Source organism: Melozone crissalis, unplaced genomic scaffold, assembly GCF_028551555.1.
Source record: "Melozone crissalis strain CALT ecotype California unplaced genomic scaffold, PUWL_Pcris_2 ptg000086l_1, whole genome shotgun sequence".
NCBI lineage: Eukaryota > Metazoa > Chordata > Aves > Passeriformes > Passerellidae > Melozone > Melozone crissalis.
In genome coordinates, this window is record NW_026535863.1 from 3,311,716 (window position 1) to 3,335,559 (window position 23,844).

General features: G+C 48.1%; 2 protein-coding genes across 3 annotated transcripts in view; one reads left to right on the forward strand and one right to left on the reverse strand.

Annotated features, from left to right (window-relative positions):
* The first annotated feature begins 1,256 nt into the window (after nt 1-1,256).
* Nucleotides 1,257-11,052, forward strand: EIF2D (eukaryotic translation initiation factor 2D). The gene is made up of 15 exons (XM_054290822.1): nt 1,257-1,356; nt 2,390-2,580; nt 2,819-2,902; nt 4,813-4,903; nt 5,441-5,548; nt 5,847-6,136; nt 6,231-6,348; nt 6,910-6,955; nt 7,094-7,197; nt 7,318-7,476; nt 7,590-7,679; nt 7,784-7,879; nt 8,088-8,208; nt 10,621-10,795; nt 10,894-11,052. The coding sequence occupies exons 1-15, from the start codon at nt 1,301-1,303 to the stop codon at nt 10,962-10,964; spliced, it is 1,800 nt and encodes a 599-aa protein (XP_054146797.1). The 5' UTR covers nt 1,257-1,300; the 3' UTR covers nt 10,965-11,052.
* A 669-nt stretch (nt 11,053-11,721) lies between these two features.
* RASSF5 (Ras association domain family member 5) overlaps nt 11,722-23,844 on the reverse strand; it is a 35,443-nt gene continuing 23,320 nt past the window's right edge. For both annotated transcript variants that reach the window (XM_054290826.1, XM_054290827.1), the window contains 4 exons: nt 18,209-18,322; nt 16,355-16,652; nt 15,916-16,031; nt 11,722-14,563 (listed from right to left, as the gene is read on the reverse strand). In XM_054290826.1, coding sequence (XP_054146801.1) covers nt 14,411-14,563; nt 15,916-16,031; nt 16,355-16,652; nt 18,209-18,322 — 681 coding nt within the window. In that variant the 3' untranslated portion in view covers nt 11,722-14,410. The remainder of the gene's footprint in view (nt 14,564-15,915; nt 16,032-16,354; nt 16,653-18,208; nt 18,323-23,844) is intronic.

Below are 23,844 nucleotides of genomic sequence, written 5' to 3' on the forward strand. Positions count from 1 at the left end.
AGTAAAAAGTCCAGGACAACGTTCAGGTCCCCACGAGCAGCCATGGATTTCATGTTACAGAGGGAGTTACAGAGCTGGAGGCATCGGTGGTGTTTTGGAGCGTGACAGCTCTCTAATGAGATGTATTTATTTCCACAAACTGCCCTTAAATAAATGTAAAAAAAATTTAAAAATCAAGTGGAGTTTGACTTTCTGGTTCTGCACAACTCCTGCCAGGAGGGGACAGCTGGAGGGGATTTGGGATCTTATCCCAGGGAACAGGGACAGGAGGAGAGGGAACGGCCTCAGGCTGGGCTGGGGAGGCTCAGGTTGGACATCAGCAGGAATTTCCTCATGGAAAGGGCTGGAAGGGGCTGCCCAGGGGGGTTTGGAGTGCCCATCCCTGGAGGTGTCCAAGGGAGGATGGATGTGGCACTCAGTGCTCTGGGCTGGGGACAACGTGGGCATCAGGCACTGATTTGACTCGATGATCTTAGAGGGATTTTCCAATTTTCATAACTCTGTGATCCTGGAAAGGCTCCAATTACTACAACACTCCTGTAATACTCCTACCCATTCCACACTCTCGATTTCCAGCTAGAAATCGATCAGGAACACCCAAGCAAATGTATAAATCACAGTAAGAATGCCCAGCTGCCAGGGTACATTAACCAGAAAACAGCTCAGAAGTTTAAGCACAAAAGAACCCCACATTTCTGAGAACCCCTCGTGTGGAGGAGCCTGGGGTGTGCCGTGGGGGGACCCCAGAGCCTGGGGGGGGGGATCGAGACCCCCTCAGGGAACTGGGGCAGGGGGACCAGGACCCCATCAAGGACCCGGGGTGGGGAGACTGGGACCCCTCAAGGAGCCGGGATGGGGAGTCCGGGACTCCCTCAAGGAGCCGGGGCGGGGTGACAGGGACCATTCAGGGAACCGGCGTTGGGGGGACCGAGACCCCCTTAAGGAGCTGGAGTGGGGAGACCAAGACCCCCTCAAAGAGCTCGGGCGGGAGTCTCCAACGCGGGCGAGGAAGACCGGGACCCCCTCAAGGAGTCGGGGCAGGGGAGACCGAGACCCCTCAAGGAGCTGGAACGGGGGGACCGGGACCCCCTCAAGGAGTCCGGGCAGGGGGACAGGCGCCCCTCAGGGAGCTGGGGCAGGGGTTCCCAACGTAGGCGAGGGGGCCCGGGAGCCCTGAAGGCGGCGGGGCGGGGGTCGCGGGGGCTCGGCGCGGCCGGGCGCCGTTTCCAGCCGGACGCTTTATGGGCGCGGACGGCGCCATGGCGGCCGCCGCGGGCTGAGGGGACGGCGCGGGCCCGCCATGTTCGCCAGGGCGTTCCGCGTGAGGGCCAACACCAGCATCAAGGGCTCGGACCGGTGAGTGCCGCGCCGGGACCCCGCAGGGATCCCCGCCGGGCCTGGGGGACGCGCGGGGCCCGGCCCCGGGGTCGCGGTTGCGGGCGGCGATGCCCCCGGAGCAGCTGCTTTCACCCCTTGCTTGTGATACACTCCCGGCCTGAGCAGGGAGTGTATATTTCGCTGGAAGATGTTGCCATAATTAAGCCAGGTTTAATTGAAATATTATGCCAAGGCCTGGATGAAGCCTTCTGTGCTTATTTATAGCAGCGTTCAGTGTCTAACACGGCTGTGAGATGAAGAGGGAGTTTGGATAAGGACATGGAGTGACAGGATTAGAGGGAATGGCTTTAAACTGGAGGAGGTGGGTTTATATTGGATATTAGGAAGAAATTATTCCTTGTGAGGGTGGGGAGGTGCTGGCACAGGGTGCCCAGAGCAGCTGTGGCTGCCCCTGGATCCCTGGCAGTGCCCAAGGCCAGGCTGGACAGGGCTTGGAGCCACCTGGGATAGTGAAAGGTGTCCCTGCCGTGGCAGGGGTGGGACTGGATAGGATTTAAAGTCTCTTTTAACCCAAACCATCTGTAATTCTCTAATTCTTTATGTTCCTGAGCAGCACTGCTGGGCTGACCTCCTGATTGTTCAGGTTCACTGGACACTGCTGTGAATGACCACAAACCCCCCTGTGCTGGTCACTGAGGTTTAAACTTCAAATAAAACTGGTGGACAGGGAAATCTGGCTGTCCCCTGCTCCAGCTGTGTGTGACAGGCTGGGCAGAGCCAGTGTGGCACTCCCAAGGTGAAATCACAGCACAAAACAGAGGCACAGGCAGCAAACAGAAGCTGAAAGCAGATGTTTAAAGAAGATAAGAGCAGGGCAAGTGTATTCAGCCTTTTCATCGTTTGTAAACCCAGACATAAATGCTTCAGATTTTCTCCCGTGAAGAGGTGGGAATCTCAGGAACACCCAACAAAACAGAACAGCAGATGTAGGAATTAGTCTGAGGGACGGTCTAGGCAGCTTTGTAACACATTTGGGTTTTTGTCATTGCAGGAGGAAGCTACGAAGTGATGTGGCAGCAGCTTTTCCCAGCCTGAGCCCTGAACAAGTGGCTGAGTTGGTTCCAAACAAGGAAGAGCTCAATGTCATCAAAATATACTCTCACAAAGGGGAGGCCATCACTGTTTACATGAACCACAGGAACCCAATCCTGTTTGAAGTTGAGAAAGTTCTGTATCCAACAGGTAGGGGGAAGGGATTGGAGCAATCCTCCCTCTTTACTTACCTTCCCAATTAATAATTAATTATTGTGGCATTGTTTGGATTTCACATTTCTTTATTGTCCAATTAAGTGTTTTATTATCTAATTAAATTTAATCTCCTTGATTATCCAATAAGAGTTTAGTCTTAAAGATAAAAAGAAACAGCATCTAGAAATGTTCTTAATTATGCACTTTTCAATTTACTTCTGTTTTGGGACAGTGTACACTCTGTGGGTCTACCCAGACCTTCTCCCTGCCTTTACAACATGGCCCCCAGTGCTACAGAAACTTGCAGGAGGTGCAGGTAAGAGCAGAACTTTGGTTGGAGTTGCTTTCAGGGCTTTTTAGGTGCTTTCCTTCACAGTGGCAAAAATGTACCTGAAACAAGTAGAAGGAATGAGTACTCAAAAAAATTTGTGGTAGTGGTGTCCTAAAAAGGAAATGAATTAGCTGTAAAAAGAGTTTGTGAACGAAGGAAAGTAGGTGAAGGTGTTTAAAGCAGTAACCTGCTCAGTGTGGGAGGCTGAGATTTGGAAATCCCTTCTCAGGCTGATGAGCAGCCCTGAACTGGGACACAGAGCTGCCTGTGCCATTGGTCTGTCCCTTTGAAAGCTCCTCTGCTGCCACCCTGCTTCCTGCCAGTGCCCAGGGGAACAAGCTCATCCTGTGGATAGGAAGGAAATTTATTTTGGAAGCTGCAATCACTGTCAGGCAGCCTGTGGATTGTGCAGGTGGGGTTGGAGCTGAATTCCTGGGTTACTGGCTCTACCAGCTCATTATGGATCAAGACTAACAGGAAAGGATTCTGTTCTCTGGAGCCTGCTTTGGATGCAGTTCAGACTCAGGAGAATCAGCCCATTATAAACTTTAAATTGCTGAACTGCTCAAGCAGAAAAAGATTAAGTTCGAACTGCTGCCGCCTTGGTCTGTACCTGGAAGTGCTCACGAAGGAAGGGATGTCTTTTTCCATGACACAGCATCCAAAGTGGAGCTCAGCTCTCTCTGTTTGCTTTTGGGGAAAATGAAGTGCTGTGATAGACATCTGAGAGAGCCTCGCTGCTGGCTTGTAATGCCCCAGTTTCTGGGCAGAAAGACTCACTAATGGGGCAGGACATTGATGAAAGAGCCCTGCGGGTCATTCATCGCCCCTGGCAACCAGGCTACCTCTGTGCAGGATCCAAAGATAAGGAGCTGGCCAGGGACAATGGCCACAAAGGCAGGGGAGAGGTAGAGCCGGTCCTCAGGAGGGAGAGGAAAGGCACCACTTCAGACTGGAGCTCTGCAGGAGATTCAGTTCCCACAAGCAGCATGTTTTGGGATATCTTCCATAAATTCAAATACCTGCTGTCTGCAGGTAATTTGCATAATTAATGCTGCTTATGTGGTCACATTAAGGCCTCGATGTGGTTTCTGTCCCCAGCCATGTGGAGCTGAGTTGCAGAGTTCATTTTAGACTTGATAAAAGTACTTGTGACAATGAACAGGGGAGGAATCTTGGCTTCTTCAGGCTCCACATTAAACCAGGGATGCTGAGAAAAATCTGAGTGAGATATTTGCAAAATCAAGCTATGGAACAGCTCAGGAGACTGCAGAGCTGCAGTGAGGGACAGCGGCTGCTGTTCCCATCCTTTGGTGAGGACATTGTGCCACACCTGCAGCATGGACAGCTCTGCTTTGCTCTCATCCCAGTCTGGTCCTCCCAGCTGTGGGAAGCAGAAGGAAGCAGGGCTGTGATTTCTGTCCAAAACAGCAAGGAGGTTTCTCATCTCCCTGAGAATCCCCAGCTGGCTGCAGCTGATGTGGCACATTCAGGAGGGATGGGGCAGCAGTGACAACTTTGAGGCAATTCTGTCTCCAGAGAAAAAGCTGCTGGGACAAGCTTCCCTTGGGAAGGGTAAATGGGTTATTCCTGGTGCTTCTCCTTGTTCCTTTCCATGCCATCAATGAAGAGCTTTGCTGTGAGCTGGTTAAAAACAATCCCTGATGTCTGACAGGGCTGAGCAAGCTTCACTCTCTGCAGTTTTTTGGGATGTGCCTTATGGATCGGATCCCGCCCTCCACGGGGAAAAGCGGTGCTTTAGGAGGAGAAACAGAATCCTGCTCCCCTGGCGTGTGCTCAGCTCGTAGTTTTGCTGAGTAACGGGAGGGAGGGGGGCGGAGGAGGCGGTGCCTGAGCGTTTCATTGAGAAATGGATGCCTTCATTCTTCCCGCAGACCTGATGCTGCCAGGCGTTGTGGTGCCACCTTCTGGCCTCCCTCAAGTGACACGGGGCACGCTCTGTGCTGTCACCCTGCTGGGAAACAGGTACAGAGCATTCTCCAATCCACAACCGGTCCAGAAACTAAAAATGAAGTGAAGAATTTTGAGGAAATCGAAGCAGAAGTGTTGTCTTCGAGGAGCCTCAGCAGTGAAAGATACAGCAGGAAAAAAAAATCTTAATTTTATGGGTTAGGAAATGTTTGAGCTGAAGTAGGAAGCTTTGTAAATTTGTTCTTTTGGACCAATGTTTTTAACAAAATATTGAATTCTGCACAATTGTCTTGGTGTCTGTGTGGAAATTCTGAGTGAGGGAGTGCTAAAATTGGTTTTCTCTCACTGCTGGTCTCTGGCAGTGCATGTGCTTCTTGTAATTTATTAAAAGCAAGAATGTGTCACTGCACAACCTTCACTTCATCCAGGCTCAGGATTCTTTGGAAAACCTTACATACCAGAAGGATAACCAGAAAATATGAAGTTGCTTGAAAACTTGTAAAGAGCAGGGTGGTTGTAAAATAGATTCAGTCTGACACATTAGCACAGTATGTTGATGTTGTCCTGCTCCAACATTCCCTTTTTCCCCAGAGCTCCCGTGGCAGTTGGAGTTGCCACCATGTCCACAGAGGAGATGCTGGCTGCTGGCATGAAGGGCAAGGGCTTTGCTGTGCTGCACACCCACCTGGATCACCTCTGGTGGGTAACTGCCAGCCCTTGGGCAAAATGGGCTACAGATCTCATGTGTTTACTGAAAGCCAAATCTAAGATTAATCTGTCAGACCAGCTTAGGGAATTATTTGGGTACAGCTCAGATAGAAACTTTATTTAGAATTTATGGAGGAAGAGGAGTTCAAAGTAAATTTTACAGTTCAGAGATTGCAGTAAAAGACCCATGCAGGTGCCACTTCCTTTATTCAGGCTGACATCTGTTCACTGTCCTGTGGTTGAAAGCAGCAAAAGGAAAGCTGTGTTCTGCTTTTTCTTCCTTTTGTAGGGAATATGGTGACAAATCTTCTCCTCCTACCTTAGCTCCCTTGGGAACAGATTGTGCTGCAGTGGAGAGTGCTGGAGACCAGGAGGAGCTGCAGGGGAAGGAGCCTGGCAGCAGCTGCTGCCCTGAGCCAGAGCAGCACGTGGACATCAGGGATTTGAGCCTGAGGGACAGAGACACTTGTGCAGAGCTGCTGGGGCAGGAGGAGCTCCATGAGAACAGAGCTGCAGAACCAGCTGAGGATGCCAGCACACAGGACCAGCAGGAGGCTGAGGACAGCAGGACCCCACAAGGTATTTTTGGATCCCAGTGAAACCAAACCATGCCCTTTGGTTTGCTGAAGCTCACAGAGAATTCACTGGTACCTGTTCTTTTTTCTCCCTGCAGAGCAAATGGATGCTTTGTTTAATCAGTGCTTTTTCCATGCCTTAAAATGCAGAGTAAAGAAGTCAGATCTCCCTCTGCTCACCAGCACATTTCTAGGCAGCCACATGGTCTCCTGCTGGTACGTGGGAAGGAGATGGAATTGGGATTTGCATGCTGGGATTTGGTCTTTAAAACGTGGAGATTGAGTGGGATATTTAGGAAGAAGGTTTTGAGTAAAAAATAAAATCCAATTTTTAAATAAGGTTATGCTCAATTCTGCCATCAAGAACTTTGATCAAATACAATCCTTATATAAAATACTTGGATGTAAGGATTGCCATCAAGTACTTTGATGAAATACAATCCTTATATTAAATATTGGAATGTAAGGATTGTCCAGTCCTGGATTTGCTCTTGGGAGCCAGCTTGACTTGGCTGACATTGGTTTCACCATGATTTGTCACCTGAGTGGCTGCTTGCCTGCCCACAGGAACATCAGCACTAATTTCACTCATCACATTCTATTTATCCACTTCTTTGGAGTAACTCTTTATCTATGTTATTTATATTCTCTGTGTTGTTTATATTCTCTGTGTTATTCATATTCTTAAATCTTGCTACTTCTAGCATAAGTAGTAAGATTTAAGAAGAAATGAAGGGTGACTTATAACTAAAGAACTTTTAAAAAATCCCTTTATAGCCCTGCTGGAAAACAACTGGACATAAAGAAATCAAGCTATAAGAAGGTGAGAGATTTTTTTTTTTGTTGGTTTGGGTGTTGTTTCTTTTTTTAAATTAATTTTAATAAGTAACAGAAGAAGAGAAATAGTTTAAAACACAAGAGCAGGCGTTTAAAATGCTTGACTCCACATTTCTGATTGCAGTTCTCTAAATTCCTGCAATGCATGCAGCACCAGAGGATCCTACAAGTGAAGGAGCTGAGCAGAGGTGTGGAGAGCATCGTGGACGTGGACTGGAAGCACCCAGAGTACGTAGAATAATATCACAGTCTTTAAAAGAATTTGGAATCTCTGAAAGAGGGAGTAGAATCTGCTGCCTCCAGCTCTGTTCCATCCCTTTCACTCACACCAAACAATTCTCGTGGCAGCATTAAAGCATTTGCAGTGCCTGAAGGATTTTCCTCAGCCTCTGCTGCCCAAGACAGCAAAAGTGAAGAGAGAGAACAAGTGTACCATGCTCCTGAAATCATTCCACTCTATGGGGTGTCCACAAAAATGATCCCACTCTTTCGGGAATCTGGACACAGGTAAGCACAAAAATAGAAAGAAAGAGAGCAACAAAATTGTAGTTGCTGTTTCTCTCTTACTGCCAGAACCCAGCTCCCAAATGTTTTGAGTTAAAAATTCTCTTTGTCTCCAGAAAAGGCAGCATCCTCTCAAGCAGTGAGGTGAGAAACATCATCATTAACTATGTGAAGAGTAATGAGTTGGTTGATGAAACAAACAAAAAGTGAGTACAGGTGGAAGTTTTCCTCCCCTGCTTCCAACAGGAGAGGCTGAAACGAGAGGAAAAAAATGACCTGGTTTGTTCCTCTGTGTGCTTTTGTTTTGCAGCTTTGTAAAGGTGAATGCCATTCTGTGTGACTGCCTGTTGGATAAATCAGAACAGGATGAGATCTCACACCTCAAATGGGATGAACTCTTGAGCAGGTGATTGTTCCCTCAGTCTCCCTTCCCAGAACTGCACAGATTTATTGCCTGCAACTCAAACCCCGTGCTGGGAGCTGCCTGATTTGTGATGTCCTGGAGATAAATAGGGACAGGATGAGATCTCACACCTTAAATGGGACAGCCTTTTGAGCAGGTGCTTGTTCTCAATCTCCCTCCCCAGAGTGACACAGATTATTGCTCTGTGCAGGTGCCTGGAACGACTGCAGCCCTTCCACCAGGTGACATTTTCTGGACAAGAACCCGTGGTGAGGAAAGGAAACATCGAGCCCATCGACATCAGCATAGCACAGAGATCATCAAACAAGAAGGTGAAAAAACACAATTAAATGAGGGGGTTGAGCAGATGAAATCCCAGATCCTTTGGGGCAGCTTTGGCAATCATTATTAACCCCTCAGCAGTGATCAGTCCAATTATCATTTAACCCTTCAGCAGTGATGTTTCCAATCCTTATTAACCGCTCAGCAGTGATGTTTCCAATTATTATTTAATTCCTCATCAGTGATGATGCAAATATTATTTAACCCTTCAGCAGTGATGTTTCCAATCCTTATTAACCCTCAGCACTGATATTTCTGCTCCTTACTAGTCTTTACTAGCTTCCAATCATTTTTAACCCTTCAGCAGTGATATTTCCAATCATTATTAACTCTTTAGCACTGATGTTTCCAATCTTCAGCAGTGATATTTCCAATTTTTAACCCTTCAGCAGTGATGCTTCTAATTATTATTTAACCCCTCAGCAGTGATATTTCTAGTCCTTACTAGCTTCCAATCATTTTTAACCCTTCAGCAGTGATGCTTCCAATAATTTTTAACCCTTCAGCAGTGATGTTTCCAATCTTTATTAACCCTTCAGCATGAGGTTTTCAATCATTATTAACCTTTCAGCAATGATGTTTCTAATTATTTTTTAACCCTAAGCAGTGATGTTTCCAATAATTTTTTAACCCTTCAGCAGTGATGCTTTTAATTATTATTTAACCCCCTCAGCAGTGATGTTTCCAATCATTATTATCCCTTCAGCAATGTTGTTTCTAATTATTATTTAATTCTTCAGCAGTGATGTTTCCAATCATTATTAACTCTTTAGCACTGATGTTTCCAATCTTCAGCAGTCATATTTCCAATTTTTAACCCTTCAGCAGTGATGCTTCCAATCATTATTCACCTTTCAGCAGTGATGAGTCCAATTATCATTTAACCCTTCAACAGTGATGTGTTCAATCATTATTAACCCCTCAGCAGTGATATTTCTAGTCCTTACTAGCTTCCAATCTTTTTTAACCCTTCAGCAGCGATATTTCCAATCATTATTAATGTTTCAGCATGAGGTTTCTAATTATTATTTAACCCCTCAGCAGTGATGTTTCCAATAATTTTTTAACCCTTCAACAGTGATGCTTTTAATTATTATTTAACCCTTCAGCAGTGATGTTTCCAATCATTATTATCCCTTCAGCAATGATATTTCCAATATTTTTTTAACCCTTCAGCAGTGATGTTTCCAATAATTTTTAACCCCTCAGCAGTGATGTTTCCAAGCATTATTAACCCCTCAACAGTTATATTTCCAATCATTATTAACCCTTCAGCAATGATGTTTCCAATTATTATTTAACCCCTCAGCAGAGATGTTTCCAATCATTATTATCTCTTGACCAATGATGTTTCTAATTATTATTTAACCCTTCAGCAGTGATGTTTCCAGTCCTTACTAGTTTCCAATCATTATTAACCCCTCTCAGCACTGATCTTTCCAATCATTTTTTAACCCTTCAGCAGTGGTTTCCAATTATTATTAACCCATCAGCAGTGATATTTCTAGTCCTAACTAGTTTTCAGTCATTTTTAACCCTTCAGTAGTAATGTTTGCAATCATTATTAACACTCAGTAGTGACGTTTCCAATAATTTTTAACCCTTCCCCAGTGATGTTTCTAATCATTATTAACCCCGCAGCAATGGTGTTTCCAATAATTTTTAACTCTTCAGCAGTGATATTTCCAATTTTTAACCCTTCAGCAGTGATATTTCCAATCATTATTAATGTTTCAGCATGAGGTTTCCAATTTTCATTTAACCCTTCAGCAATGATGTTTCCAATCAGTATTTAACCCTTCAGCAGTGATATTTCCAATATTTTTTTAACCCTTCAGCAGTGATGTTTCCAATAATTTTTAACCCCTCAGCAGTGATGTTTCCAAGCATTATTGTTTCCAATCATTATTAACCCCTCAGCAGTTATACTTCCAATCATTATTAACCCTTCAGCAATGATGTTTCTAATTATTATTTAACCCCTCAGCTGTGATGCCTCCAATAATTTTTTAACCCTTCAGCAGTGATGTTTCCAATCATTATTAATCCTTCAGCAGTGAGTTTCCAAACATTTTTAACCCTTCAGCAGTGATGTTTCCAATCATTATTAACATTTCAGCATGAGGTTTGCAATTATTTTTTATCTCTTCAGCAGTGATGTTTCCAAATGTTATTTAACCCTTCAGCAGTGATGTTTCTAATCATTATTAACCCGTCAGCAATGATGTTTCCAATAATTTTTAACCCTTCCCAAGTGATGTTTCCAATCATTATTAACCCCTCAGCAGTGATATTTCTAGTCCTTACTAGTTTCCAATTATTTTTAAGCTTTCAGCAATGATGTTTTCAAGCATTTCTAACCCCTCAGCAGTGATGTTTCCAATCATTATTAATCCCCACAGGTGACAATTATCAAGAACCTTGAGCTCTATGGTCTGGACCCACAGTGTGTGGCCAACACCCTCCAACAGAAGGTCCAAGCCAGTGCCACCATCAGCCCAGCACCAGGAACAAAGGACAGAGTCCAGGTCCAGATCCAAGGCAACCAAATCCATCATCTGGCCAAGATGCTGCTCGGTAAGAAGATTCTGGAACTGGGCTGGTTACAGCAAAACTGAGATTTTTTAATTCTTTAAGTTTTCCTTAGCTGAAGTGAGCTCTTGGTTGTGTTGCAGAAGAGTATCAGCTACCTCGGAAATACATCCAGGGCCTGGACAAGGCTCCAAAGCTTGGCCGCAAGAAGTAGGAGGAAAATCGACTGCAAGGATTGCTCCGCTCTCATTATTTTCATTATTTATACAAGGGTTTGCTGCCAGCAAATCAAGGATCATGCACAGGCCCTGCTCATTCCACAATGAGTCCTGGATGTTTACAAGGTCTGGAATTCACCCAAATAATAACAGTGCTCCAGGTGTTCCTTTTTCATAAAAATAAAAAGCTCAATAAACCCCTTGGCATTGTCCTCTTGTGATTTTTTTTGATGGAAATTGATACTGAAGCATTGGATGCTACAGTGGTTTTTGGTTTAACATTCTTGCTTTGCATCTTTGATCAAGGATGTGGAATAAACCTCCTCTGAAATATGAGAAAAATACATTCCAGCACAATCCTGGGACAGTGCAGTGTGTTCTGCCATGGAGTAAAACCCCTCTGGCTTAGATTTTATCTTTTTAAACATTTCCAGGTATTGAATTCAGACATTTCAGCACTGAGAATTAACTGCATTAGCTGGACTTTCATAGTTTATATTATTTTTATATATAAAAATACATTTTAATGTATGACATGAGCTGTAATTTATCACAGGTAACAGTTCTGTCAGCCCCAGCTAAAAGATTAAATTAATGGAACACTTTGGTCAGGTCTTACAGGTGTGAATGTTCTTTAGCTCTTTAACAGTAAGTTAGAAAATTTAAATTCACTTCTGGGAAGGATTCCTGTATCTCCCTTTAGACTAAATCCATTGAAGTTCCATAGGAAGGCACCAGAAAAAGATCAAGAGATTTCTTTAATTACTGACAGCTTTATTATCATTGTCTCTTACACTGTCTGCATATGAACAAATAGTTCCAGAACCTTCAAAAAAAGCTGAGAGTGAGACATTTTGTAAAAATGCCATAGAATCACTAGGGAGTAATAAAAATAAATTACAGCATTGCAAAAATGCATTTCACTTTGCCATAGAAGCTCTACTATTCCATCCTATACACATTATTTTACAGGTTTTACAGTAGCCATGGAAAAGAAACTTACACGACCTAGGCGAGACAATTGCTAACCAAAGGCACTGCCAACAGGATTTGCGCTTAAAGAAGGGGCAAATACTTCTAAAACCAGCTCAGCTGACCCTTGAGGATTTGAGTTTCAACACCCACCAACTCATCAAATGCCCCTCATATTGAAAAAAACCCAAAAAAATCAAAAGAATGAGCCCTGCTGGTGGCAGGAGGTTTTCAGCAGCATCCACAGTGATTGCATACGAAGCCATGCCTTCTACAAACTGTCAAAGACATGCTGGGGCCAGGAAGGGACAGGGGACACTCACCAAAATAAAAATAAAAAATAGAAATAAACCTGCACAACTTTCAGCCAGAAAGAAAAGGGATTTCAAACCAAGCGTGTGGCTCTTCCCTCCGAGAGCCACCGGGCAGTTTTTACAGCGCTCTTCCCCACGGTGGAACTGAAGTATTTATACGGTGCTGTCAAGGCTCAAAGCACCAGATAAACGGTATTTAAATGACTCCACAAGTGAATAGTGAAGTGCTGAGTCTGCTTGTAGCCGGACAAACAGCCCCAGAGCACGGCAAGCGCTGCTCCGGGGCTGCCAGCAGTTGTTAAAGGTCGTTGGGTGTAGAGTACAGTACAGCTGGAGGCTCCTCTGCACCACAGCCCTGCGAGCAAACCCTCACTGCTGACCACAACAGGAGCTGCAACTGAGCTTGGCAGAAAGTGGCTTTCACACCAAGTAATGCAGTTACTCTCATAAGGTTTAGAAACAAACATACTCAAAATCTGGACCAAAAAAAAATAAAATCCCAAGCAATCACCTTCCAGAAAGAAACACAGCAGTTCCTCATCCCTCCCCGGACATGAGGGCCTCGTCACACCAGTGCTGTGGGGACAGGAGGGACAAGCCTCTGCACAGCTTCCTCCTTAGCCCAAATGCAAAGTTTTCACACTTAAGGGAAAAAAAAGGCACTGAGGTAAATTTGAACTCCTCCCTGTTTCCCAATAACCCGCTGCCTCCCCTCCCAAGGGATGCAGGTGGGCTCCATGAGCCCACACCACCCCGTCCCTGCTCCATCCCCATCCAGCACTGACATTCCCTGGGCTGTGAGCAGAGGGAGGGCTGGCCCTGGTGTGCAGTGTGCTCAGAATGGAGCACTGAGGGTAAACATGGGGCCCATCCTCTCCCCCAGGATCATCCCAGCCCAGCAGTGATCCCTGCACCCCTCAGCAGCAGCAGTGAGGGCAGGGACCCAGCCTGCACCTCAAGGACTTTGCTGAGGGATGCTCAGCGTGGCGTGGTGGCAGCCCTGAGACAGGCAGAGAGAGACTTGCTGTCCTCTCCTGGCTCCACGGAGAGAGCAAACCCTGGGAAGCCTCCTGGACAGGCAGGACAGCACCAGTTGAGAGTGGGGAGGGAGAACAGGGCACAGGGACAGCAGGAGCAGGAGGAAGGCCAGGTGAGGTGAGCAGAAAGCATCCAAGGACAGTAATTCCCTTCCTTGGTGCCACCTCCACACCCCAGCCCTGGATGGGGCTCCTCTCCCTCGGGGCCAGGCACGTTCACAGCTCAAAATCGGATTTGTGAGGGGATTTTGAGCTTTCCTGGGTTCCTCTGATGGACACATATTGCTAAACCTTCAACACTGAACCCTCAGCCTGTGCCCCAACCATCACCTTTACACTTTTCAAACAGAATTTCTGGAAACAAAGGTCCCAATTCCTACAGAGTAGAGAACTGGTGAAACCCTGGCTAACTTGGCTAAGCATCAGGGACAGTTACTGTAATTCAGCTCTTTCCAAAATTAGAAGTCAAATAGAATCAAAATGAATTATTTTCCTGGGAATTACTATCACCAAGCTGCAATAATATTTACTAACAGACTGTTGGGGTGTTGCAGCTGCCTTGGTGTCCTAACCTGGCATTTCCCGGGCTGCCTTAGCCCTGAACAGGTCCAGGCCTTGGCTAGAGCTGCAACACCCACGTGGTTTGGTGCAACAACCTCCTCCCCTTTTCCTGCTGCTTCCTGTGCTCTCCTTACGAAACCACAACTGGGCCACGAGGGCACTGTGGGCCACAGCACCTCCAAACAGGAACAAGCAGCTCGCTGGGAGGAGCAGGAACTGCCCTGCTCCAAAATTCAGCCAGCAGAGGGGTCCTGTTGGGTGTCACACCGAGGATTTTCCATGCAGCCTCTCCAGCGGATGGCACGGCTGGAAATCCAACCAGCAGCTGTGTTTGCTTTGTTGAAGCTGTTTTATAAACAGGCTTCCCGTTCTTGGACTGGCTCTGGTCCTGGGAGAAGAGGTTTCAGAAGAAGAAAATGCAAGAGGATAATTGTAAGGGTGCTGGGAGCCACTCCTTGTGGAAGGTTGAAGAGGGAGAATGACTACTAAGGTGTCCTGAGAAGTCTTTTCATTTAAAACAGTCTCTAGCTTAGTCTGATGCCCAGTGCCTCCTGAAGGTTATCCAGGTTTGCCTCTGGCCTCTTTCAGGGTCTGTTGCAGTCTCTGTTTGAACCTCTCGTACTTCTTGTGCACTTGCTGGATTTTGTCCTTCTCCTCCTTGTCCAGGATCATCAGGAAGTTCTGCAGCTCCGGGATGGAGAAGGCGTCCCACTGCAAAACCAGCAGAGAGGCAAAGTGAGCACACACCTGCTGGCCTTTGTGGGCTCTTACCTCTCAATCTGTGAGGAGGAGCAATAAAATACATCTAAATGGATCTGATCTCCAGGGATTTAACCTCCAGTGGTGAGAGGGATGGGATAAGGGGCTACAGCATGAAGGACAATCCCAATTCTCCCACCACAAATAAGAAACAGAATCCTCCAGGATGCTGTGGTGGGGAGCAAGATTTCAACCAAAAACTGGCTGTGAATTTATTACCTGAGTGTCCCTGGCTTTTACTTAAATTACTGGATTACTTATAACAGTGCTCAGCTAATCTAATTAGTGAGGATTAACCCTGGGGCAGCACTGCCGGGTTCCATAAACAGATTATGGGGTGGCCATCAAAACTGGCCTCAGCATTTCCACAGCTCAAGTTGGAATTGTTTTAAAAACCCAGATCATTCAGGGGCAATAAAAGACTCAAGTTTGAATTGTTTTAAAAAACACAGTTCAAGTTTGAACTGTTTTAAAAACCCAGTTCAAGTCTGAATTGTTTTAAAAACCCAGATCATTCAGGAGCAATAAGACTCAAGTTCAAATTGTTTTAAAAACCCAATTTAAGTTTGAACTGTTTTAAAAACCCAGATCATTCAGGAGCAATAAAAGACTCAAGTTTGAATGGTTTTAAAAACCCAGTTCAAGTCTGAATTGTTTTAAAAACCCAGATCAAGTTTGAACTGTTTTAAAAACCCAGATCATTCAGGAGGAATAAAAGATTAAAGTTTGAATTGTTTTAAAAACCCAGATCATTCAGGAGCAATAAGACTCAAGTTTGAGTTGTTTTAAAAACCCAGTTCAAGTTTGAATTGTTTTAAAAACCCAGATCATTCAGGAGCAATAAAAGACTCAAGTTTGAATTGTTTTAAAAAACACAGTTCAAGTTTGAACTGTTTTAAAAACCCAGATCATTCAGGAGCAATAAAAGACTCAAGTTTGAATTGTTTTAAAAAACACAGTTCAAGTTTGAACTGTTTTAAAAACCCAGTTCAAGTCTGAATTGTTTTAAAAACCCAGATCATTCAGGAGCAATAAGACTCAAGTTCAAATTGTTTTAAAAACCCAATTTAAGTTTGAATTGTTTTAAAAACCCAGATCATTCAGGAGCAATAAAAGACTCAAGTTTGAATGGTTTTAAAAAACTCAGTTCAAGTTTGAGTTGTTTTAAAAACCCAGATCATTCAGGAGCAATAAAAGACCTCTTAGAGGGAAACAGCCCTTTTTGTGCTGCCTCTGTCACACATCTCCCAGCTCTGCCATGTGCTCCATATTTGTGTAAAACCAAGGAAAAGTCACCAATGTACCTCAACTTCCCCCGTTTCGTTTTCCTTCAGCACAAAGCTCAGCGCATCGGTGTCAGGGCCCGCCAGCAGCCGCAGGTACAGCGGGTACTCGGTCAGAGGAAGCTTCTGGAAGAGCACTGCAAGGACAGCAGACACCCGCAGTGAGATCAGGGCTGCTCAGGGGAACAGCTGGAGCATGGAAAAGGATGCTCAGGATCACAGGGCTGAGTCTCAGATCCCTGTAAGGTCTCAGGTGTTTCCAGCCCTTCTGAAATCATAATTCCCTGTTAACCTAAGCAGCATCACCTCCTGTGGGGGTCTGGCCATTGATTCACCTGGATTTAGGTCAATCAGTGACCAGACACCATTTTTCCTGTCTGACAACCCAGTGAGTCCTAAAGCACACCAACAAGAAACCAAACTCCCCACCCCAGGCAGAGCTTCCAGGCCCTGAACTCACCTTGCCCATCTTTCCTCATCTCCTTGAAAAGTGCAAACTTCTGCGGGTTATCCACCACCATGAACTTCTTCAGCAGCCCCTGGATCACCTCGCTCACCGTGGTGGTGCTGCTGATGTGCAGCTGCTTGATGGCATCCAGGGGCAGGTAGAAAGAGGTCCTCTTGTCCGTCATCTCAGCCAGGTTCACCTCCTTGAGGGCATCGTAGATGGACTGGGGCCGGATCCCGGCCGGCACCGTCACCGGCCGCCGCAGCTTCAGGTGCACCTTGATGAACCCTGTGTAGCTCCCGTCATCGTTCTGGGGCAAAGCACGCAAGGATCAGGCTCCAGGAAGCTTTTCCAGCCCCTGTCCCACCACAACAAGTGTGGGGTGACAGCAGGAGCTGCCCCCGCTCTCCGGGAGTTCCGGCGTTTCTCATTAATCACGTCAAAAGTACCCAGTAATTTCGGGACAGTCACTGCTGATTTTCTCTTGGCAGTGACTCATCCCTTCCTCTCTCGCCTGTGGGATCTTGTTTTATTTCAAACCAGCCCTGCTACGAGACAGTTATGGAAATTCCATTGCATGGAATTTGTAGTTGGACTTGATATGGATTTGAAACCCCTGGTTCAGCAGGATCTCCCAAACTTATTCCTTATGTTTTATTCTCCATTTAAGAGATTCTCCATGTAACAAGTTATCTCTGATCCCACCACACGTCTCTTAACCTCATCCTTAGGTCCACAAAAATGCAGGAATCAGAAGAGCCTGGTTCTGCATAGCCCACCCAGGAAGCCTGGCAGTGCTGAGGGCAGAGCTCCTCTCTCTAGAAAGGTTTTGTGTTCCTAAAGCCACTTCCAACAGCTCACAGCCCCGGTTCCACCACGACTCATCCCCACTGGGGCTCATCCATCTGGGACAAGGCTTTGAGGCAGCTCCTTGCCAGAGATCAGTGCCAGCAGGAAGGGATGGAGGCAGGGAAGGTGTGATTGGTGAAGTTCAAAAGATGCCTCTCAGCCATCATTGAGCCATCCATGTGTCATTTGTCCTGACATTTCCCCCCCCTTACCTGGTTGGTGGGATCCCTACCCCTTCTCTGCCCCTCTCCCTGGGGTTAAAAGACACAGCAACCACAGGGTTTGGCTGTTCTGTTGGAGCTGTTGCTGCATTCAGAGGCCTGTGTGCCAGGAATAAAGCTCTGGATCCAAACCCTCCAGCAGAACCCAACTCCTTTTCCTTCACCTCCCCTTGAAGCCTCTCCACCAGAGGTAAACCTGAGCTCCTGCATGCCTGGAGTGTCCCAAGCGCCAGCTGCAGCGTCGAGCTTAGCCAAAGGTGTCTCTGAGGTGAAAACACCACACACCCAGCCAGCCAAAGGTGTCTCTGGGGTGAAAACACCACACATCCCACAGCCAAAGGTGTCTCTGGGGTGAAACACCACACATCCCACAGCCAAAGGTGTCTCTGGGGTGAAACACCACACATCCCACAGCCAAAGGTGTCTCTGGGGTGAAACACCACACATCCCACAGCCAAAGGTGTCTCTGAGGTGAAACCACCACAGCTGCCACCCTTGGCCAAGCAGCAAGGGCCAGATGAGCCCAGGCACATTCCATCCAGCAATATTGGTATTTAATTCCAATATTTTGGCGCCCAACGTGGGGCTCAAACCCACGACCATGAGCTTAAGAGTCTGATGCTCTACTGACTGAGCTAGCCATCACCTGGAGTGTCAGTGCCACTGGGAAGCCCAGCAGGAGGAAAAGCAGCTTGCCAGCCACCAGAGACACCTTCCCCACAGGCTGGCCCCATTCAGGGCCCAAAAGAACCAGCCCCAGTCTGTGTGTGTGAGGGGAAACCAGCCCAGTACGTACCAGTTTCATCAGCAGGCAGTTGGCGACCTTTGCATTGTACTTTTCAATCTTCTGTTTGATCTCCTGGACGGTTGGAGGCTCAGGTTTTTCTTCTTCTACAGTTTGTGTCACATTCTGCAATCAGAAGAGTGGGGCTTTAGCTGCTTTGTGCGTTGGGTAATGCTCCATCTGTTCAGCTCCTGAAAGCAGGAACAGATCCTGAGCACTGATGACGCAGGTGGGGACTGTCCCCAAATGGGCAGGATGCCACATCCCAACCCCAAACCACCTCTGACACCAGTGACAGGCAACACAAAATGCACCAGTTGGTGGCACAGAGCAGTAAAGCATCCCACTACAAACCAGGGCAAAAAATCCAACCTTTAAAACCAACTTGCATAGCAAAGCTACCTCCAGCTGCAAGCATTTATTTCCTTTTTGTAATGCAAGAAAGAAAATCCCATCCTATTTCCAGTATTCAAGGCTCTGACTCCTCAAAGTAATGCAAGAAAAAAATCCAATTTTATTTCCAGTATTCACAGCTCTGACTCCCAAAAACTCAAGCAGCTTCCAGTGGGCTCACCCAGGCAGAACCTGCAGTTAAATCCCTCACTGCTCTTGTCCAAAGCTTGGGAAATTACAGCTCAGAGCAATAAAAGAGCAGCAGGCTGGCTGTGTGACTGGTGATAAATCAGGTAATCCAGGCATCCCAGCCCATATCAGGAACTGCTCAGTGTCTGCCTGGGCTCCCCCAGAGGGGGACAGAGGCTGCTGCTCACCCAAATTTGGGGGAATTTCCTCCAAAACCAACAGATCTGTGACAGGCAGTGGAGGCAACACAAAATGCACCAGTTGGTGGCACAGAGAAGTAAAGCATCCCACTACAAATGAGGGCAAAAAATCCAACCTTTAAAACCCACTTTCAAAGCAAAGCCATCTCCAGCTGCAAGCATTTATTTCCTTTTTGCAATGCAAGAAAAAAAAAATCCCATACTATTTCCAGTATTCACAGCTCTGACTCCCAAAAACTCAAGCAGCTTCCATTGGGCTCACCCAGGCAGAACCTGCAGTTAAATCTCTCACTGCTCTTGGGAAGCATGGGAAGCTGCTCACCCAGGTTTGGGGGAATTTCCTTGCCCAAATTTGGGGGAATTTCCTCCAAAACCAACAGATCTGACCTGTAGGTGGGCTCAGCCATGGAAATGCCACTCATGAATAATCACAGAATCATTAAGGTCACAAAAGGTCTCTGAGATCGAGCCCAGCTGTCAACACAGCACCATGAAACCACGTCCCCAAGTGTCACATCTGCAGCCTTTTGAACACTTCCAGGGATGGTGATTCCACCATTTCCCCCTTTCATGGAGAAATTTTCACTCCTATCCTGTCCAAACCTCCCCTGGCTCCCCTCCAGCCAGGAGGGCAGGTCTGCCTGCTTTATCTGCTCAATCTGCAGCAAACAGCTCTCGGTGCGTCTTGGGCAATGCTCAGTGGGCTGGATCTCCCTGCTCAGAGCTCACCACCCTCCCTGGTGACAGCCTGGAAATGCATTCTGCCCAGATTTTATGTGGGCTTGCTCAGAGGCTGGCATTAGCAGGGAGCAGGAAGCGTGAAGGATGTGCCATTGAGGCTGGGAAGGCTCTGAATGAAAACTGTAACCTCTGAGAAGGGAAAAAAAAGGGAAAAAAAGGAAAAAAAAGGGAAAAAAGGGGGGGAAAAAAGAGAAAAAAAGTATCTTGGGGAGCAGAGCTTGTGTCTTCCCAGGCAGCCCCAGAGCACACAGGACAAGGACATTGTAAATAAGCAGTGACACTGGGGTGGCACCCAGGGGACAGCAGGGACATTGGGGTGGCACTCACTCAGGGGACAGCAGGGACATTGGGGTCACCCCAAGAGAGGGAGAGGGGCTTTAAACAGTGACAGGACAAGGGGTGATGGCTTTGAACCAAAAGAGGGGAGATTTACATGAAATACTGGGGAGAAATCCTTCCCTGGGAGGGTGGGCAGGCCCTGGCACAGGTGCCCAGAGCAGCCGGGGCTGTGCCATCCCTGGCAGTGCCCAAGGCCAGGCTGGACACACTGGGACAGTGGAAGGTGTCCCATCCATGGCAGGGGTGGCACTGGATGAGGTCCCTTCCCCCCAAACATTTAAGGTTCTTTCCAACCCAAAGCATTTTATGACAATAAAAGCAAAGCTTTCCTGGGTTATTTGACATCTGCACATAAAGCTTTTTACAGAAAGGGTGATAAAGTTCTGGAATGTTCTGCCCAGGGAGGTGGTGGAGTCCCCATCCCTGGGGGTGTTTAACAAAGCCTGGATGTGGCACTGGGTGCCAGGGCTTAGGTGAGGTGTTGGGGCTGGGTTGGGCTTGATGATCTCTAAGGTCTCTTCCAACCCAGTGATTCTGTGAACTGTGTGAAATATCCCTTTATCAGAGCTCCCCAGTCTGTCAGAGTCCTTTGGCTCACGCTGCACCAACTCTTGGCCACTCACAGGTGCTGGGTTGGCAGGGGAGTCTTTAAAAATCATCTTTAGAAACCATGCTGAGGGTTGAGGTTTTGAAAGCAGCATGATGGAAAAGGAGAAAAAAAAAAAGAAAAGCAACAAAAACCCCACACCCCTTCCCTATGAGTTAACAGAAGATGAACTCTCAGAAAGGCTGCACTTCCTCATGTCACCCATGTCACAGCACTGACACAGGCACAGCTGTGCTGCCCCTCACCACCCCAAACACGCAGGGAGGGAGGGCAGGGACCCTGGGACTGTCCCCTCCTGCACAGAGAGAGTGGGAGCTGCTGAGGGTACCACAGCATCATCCATGGCACAGACACAGCCCAGCACAGAGAGCATCCATCCATCCATCGATCCATCCATCCATGGATCCATCCATCCATCCATGGATCCATCATCCATCCATCCATGGATCCATCCATCCATCGATCCATCCATCCATCCATCCATGGATCCATCATCCATCCATCCATCCATCCATCCATCTTTTGAACACTTCCAGGGATAGTGATTCCACCATTTTCCCCTTTCATGAAAAAATTTTCACTGCTATCCAGTCCAAACCTCCCCTGGCTCCATCCATCCATCCATCCATCCATCCATCCATCCATCCATGAATCCACCATCCATCCATGAATCCATCATCCATCCATGAATCCATCATCCATCCATCCATCATCCATGCATCCATCCATCCATCCCTCCATCCCCCCACGGCAGAGCCAAGCCCAGCAGCTCTGTGTGTCCCTGTCACTGCAGTTTTTCTCTCCCGGGTCCCTCCCCTGGTGACGTTCTCAGCACAGGGACAGTGCCAGCAGCTCAGGGCAGCTGGGTTTCCATGGAGGGACAGGGCACAGCAGGGCAGCAGAGTGCCAGGCCCTCACAGCAGGCACACACAGCACATCAGGAGGGTCTTGGCTGCCAAGAAACCCCAAGCACTCCCAGCAGGAGGGGGCTGGCTCAGGAGCACGCCACTGTCACCGGTGTCACACAATGTCACCGATGTCACCGCACACTCCAGCTCTGCCCAGCTCTGCCATCCTGCCTTCCCCACCCTGGGCACCCCAGGGGTACCTTCAGCCTGCCCAGCTCCTCTTCCTCCCACACTTCCCACTCCAGGGAAAGAAATTCTGGTAATTTCTGTCATGCATCCATCCCACCATGGGCACAGTGTCCTGATGACACCTGGGGACACACATGGGAAATAAAAGAAAGCAAACTCCAGCCAGCTGTCCCAGAGGATCCAGAGTGGGGCCAGCCCAGCTCCAGGAGCTGTTTAGGGATGGGGGAGCCCTTTAGGGCACTGGGGATCCGAGGGCTCAACCCCTCACTTCTTCTTGCCACTCATGTGATGCTCAGGCCAGGCAACACCACGAGCCCTCCAAGCAGGAACCACCCATCCATCCCAATCCTGCACACATAAATATTCTGCTTTTCTGCTTCCACACCCAAACCAGCCCAGCAGCACCAGTCCTGTGCTGCAGGAAGAGCAGCCACAGCCTGGGAATTGAAGCACTGCAGTGCATAACCAGATCAGCCACTTGCTGCTCCTCACAAATCACCCCCAACCTCCGGTTGTGCAAAGTTTCTGCTGCAGAATCTGCAATTCTGCCCAAAGGAAGAAAAACAGAAGCTTTAACCATAAACCGTTGCCACATTTCCTGTGGTACAGGGACAGGATGGAACGAGCTGGTAACAAAAACCTCATCTCTGATCTGCACCTCAGCCCTGCTGGGCCTGCAGCTGTCCTGCCTGGAAAACAGGGATGGGACAGCTCAGGCTGCCTTGGGGACACCTGGGCAGTGGGACAGACACAGGACATTGGTGTGGCAGCCAGAGGATGGGCACAGGACATTGGTGTGGCAGAGAGAGGGACCAGCACAGGACAGGACATTGGTGTGGCAGCCAGAATGGGCACAGGACATTGGTGTGGCAGTCAGAGGGATGGACACAAGACATTGGTATGGCAGAAAGAATGGACACAGGACATTGCTGTGGCAGCCAGAGGAAAGGGGACAGGACATTGGTGTGACTGCCAGAATGGACACACGACATTGGTGTGGCAGAGAGGGAAAAGGGGATCCCGAGCAGCACAGGACCCACTGTGCCCTGCCCTGCCCATCCCACATTTCTGCTCAGCTGTAAGAAATCCCCATGGTCAGGAGCGATGCAGCCGCAGCTGCACTCGGGCTGATGCTCCACGGGACAAAGGCTGCCCGGGACGGGGACAGCACCGTGGCACACAAAGCCCATGGCCTGGGGCTGGGCAGGATCCACCACTCAGCCCCCTCTGTGCAGCCAGCACTCTGCTAATGGGCTGTAAACTCCTGCCAGGCTTTCAAGGACAGCCCAGGGGCCACCGAGATGATGTGACAGCTCTCAAAGGAGTTCTGGGCCAAGAGAGGCAACAAGGAAACCTCCCGTGACAGATATTGCCATTTACAAGGATGCCAGGAGAAACACACCCCACATTTAAAGAGCACCCTGCCTACAGCCTCTCACCTTCTGGAGTCAACTCTCAACTTAAAAACCTTGTAAAAGCAGCTGAGGCAGCAGCTCTGCACCTCACTGGGCTCTGGTTTTGGGGATAACAGCTCCAGGTGGGACCCAGGAGCTGTCCCAGCACAGCCCCACTGCAGGAGCTGCTGTGGGGTCACAGCCTGGAGGACCAGCAGCTCAGGAACTGGGGCTTCACCAGGCATGGGAAAGCAGCAGAGGCAGAAAGTCTGAGTGGACAGACAAAGGTGGACCATCCCTGGAGCCAGGGCCACCTCCCTGGAGCCAGGGCCACCATCTCTGCTGCTCCAGGGCCACCATCCCTGCAGCCCCAGGAACTCCTCCCTGCTGCTCCAGGAACACCATCCTTAGAGGCCCTGGGTTCCCATCCCTGCAGCTCCAGGGCCATCTCCTTGCAGCCCCTGGGCCACCATCCCTGGAGCCTGAAGGACACCATCCTTACAGCTCCAGGGCCACCATTCCTGCTGCTCCAGGGCCACTCTCCCTGCAGCCCCAGAGCCACCATCCTTGCAGCCCCAAAGACACCATCCCTGCAGCCCAAGGGACACCATCCTTAGAGCCCCTGGGCCATCTCCTTGCAGCTCCAGGGCCATCATCCCTGCAGCCCCAGGAACTTCTCTCTGCAGCC

Excerpts from the sequence above, each read along its gene's own strand:
- EIF2D (XM_054290822.1), top strand. The coding sequence starts at position 1,301 with ATGTTCGCCAGGGCGTTCCGCGTGAGGGCCAACACCAGCATCAAGGGC. Across the intron at positions 6,137-6,230 it reads GGACAGCAGGACCCCACAAG|AGCAAATGGATGCTTTGTTT; the intron begins GTATTTTTGGAT and ends TTCTCCCTGCAG. Across the intron at positions 7,680-7,783 it reads GTTGATGAAACAAACAAAAA|CTTTGTAAAGGTGAATGCCA; the intron begins GTGAGTACAGGT and ends TTTGTTTTGCAG.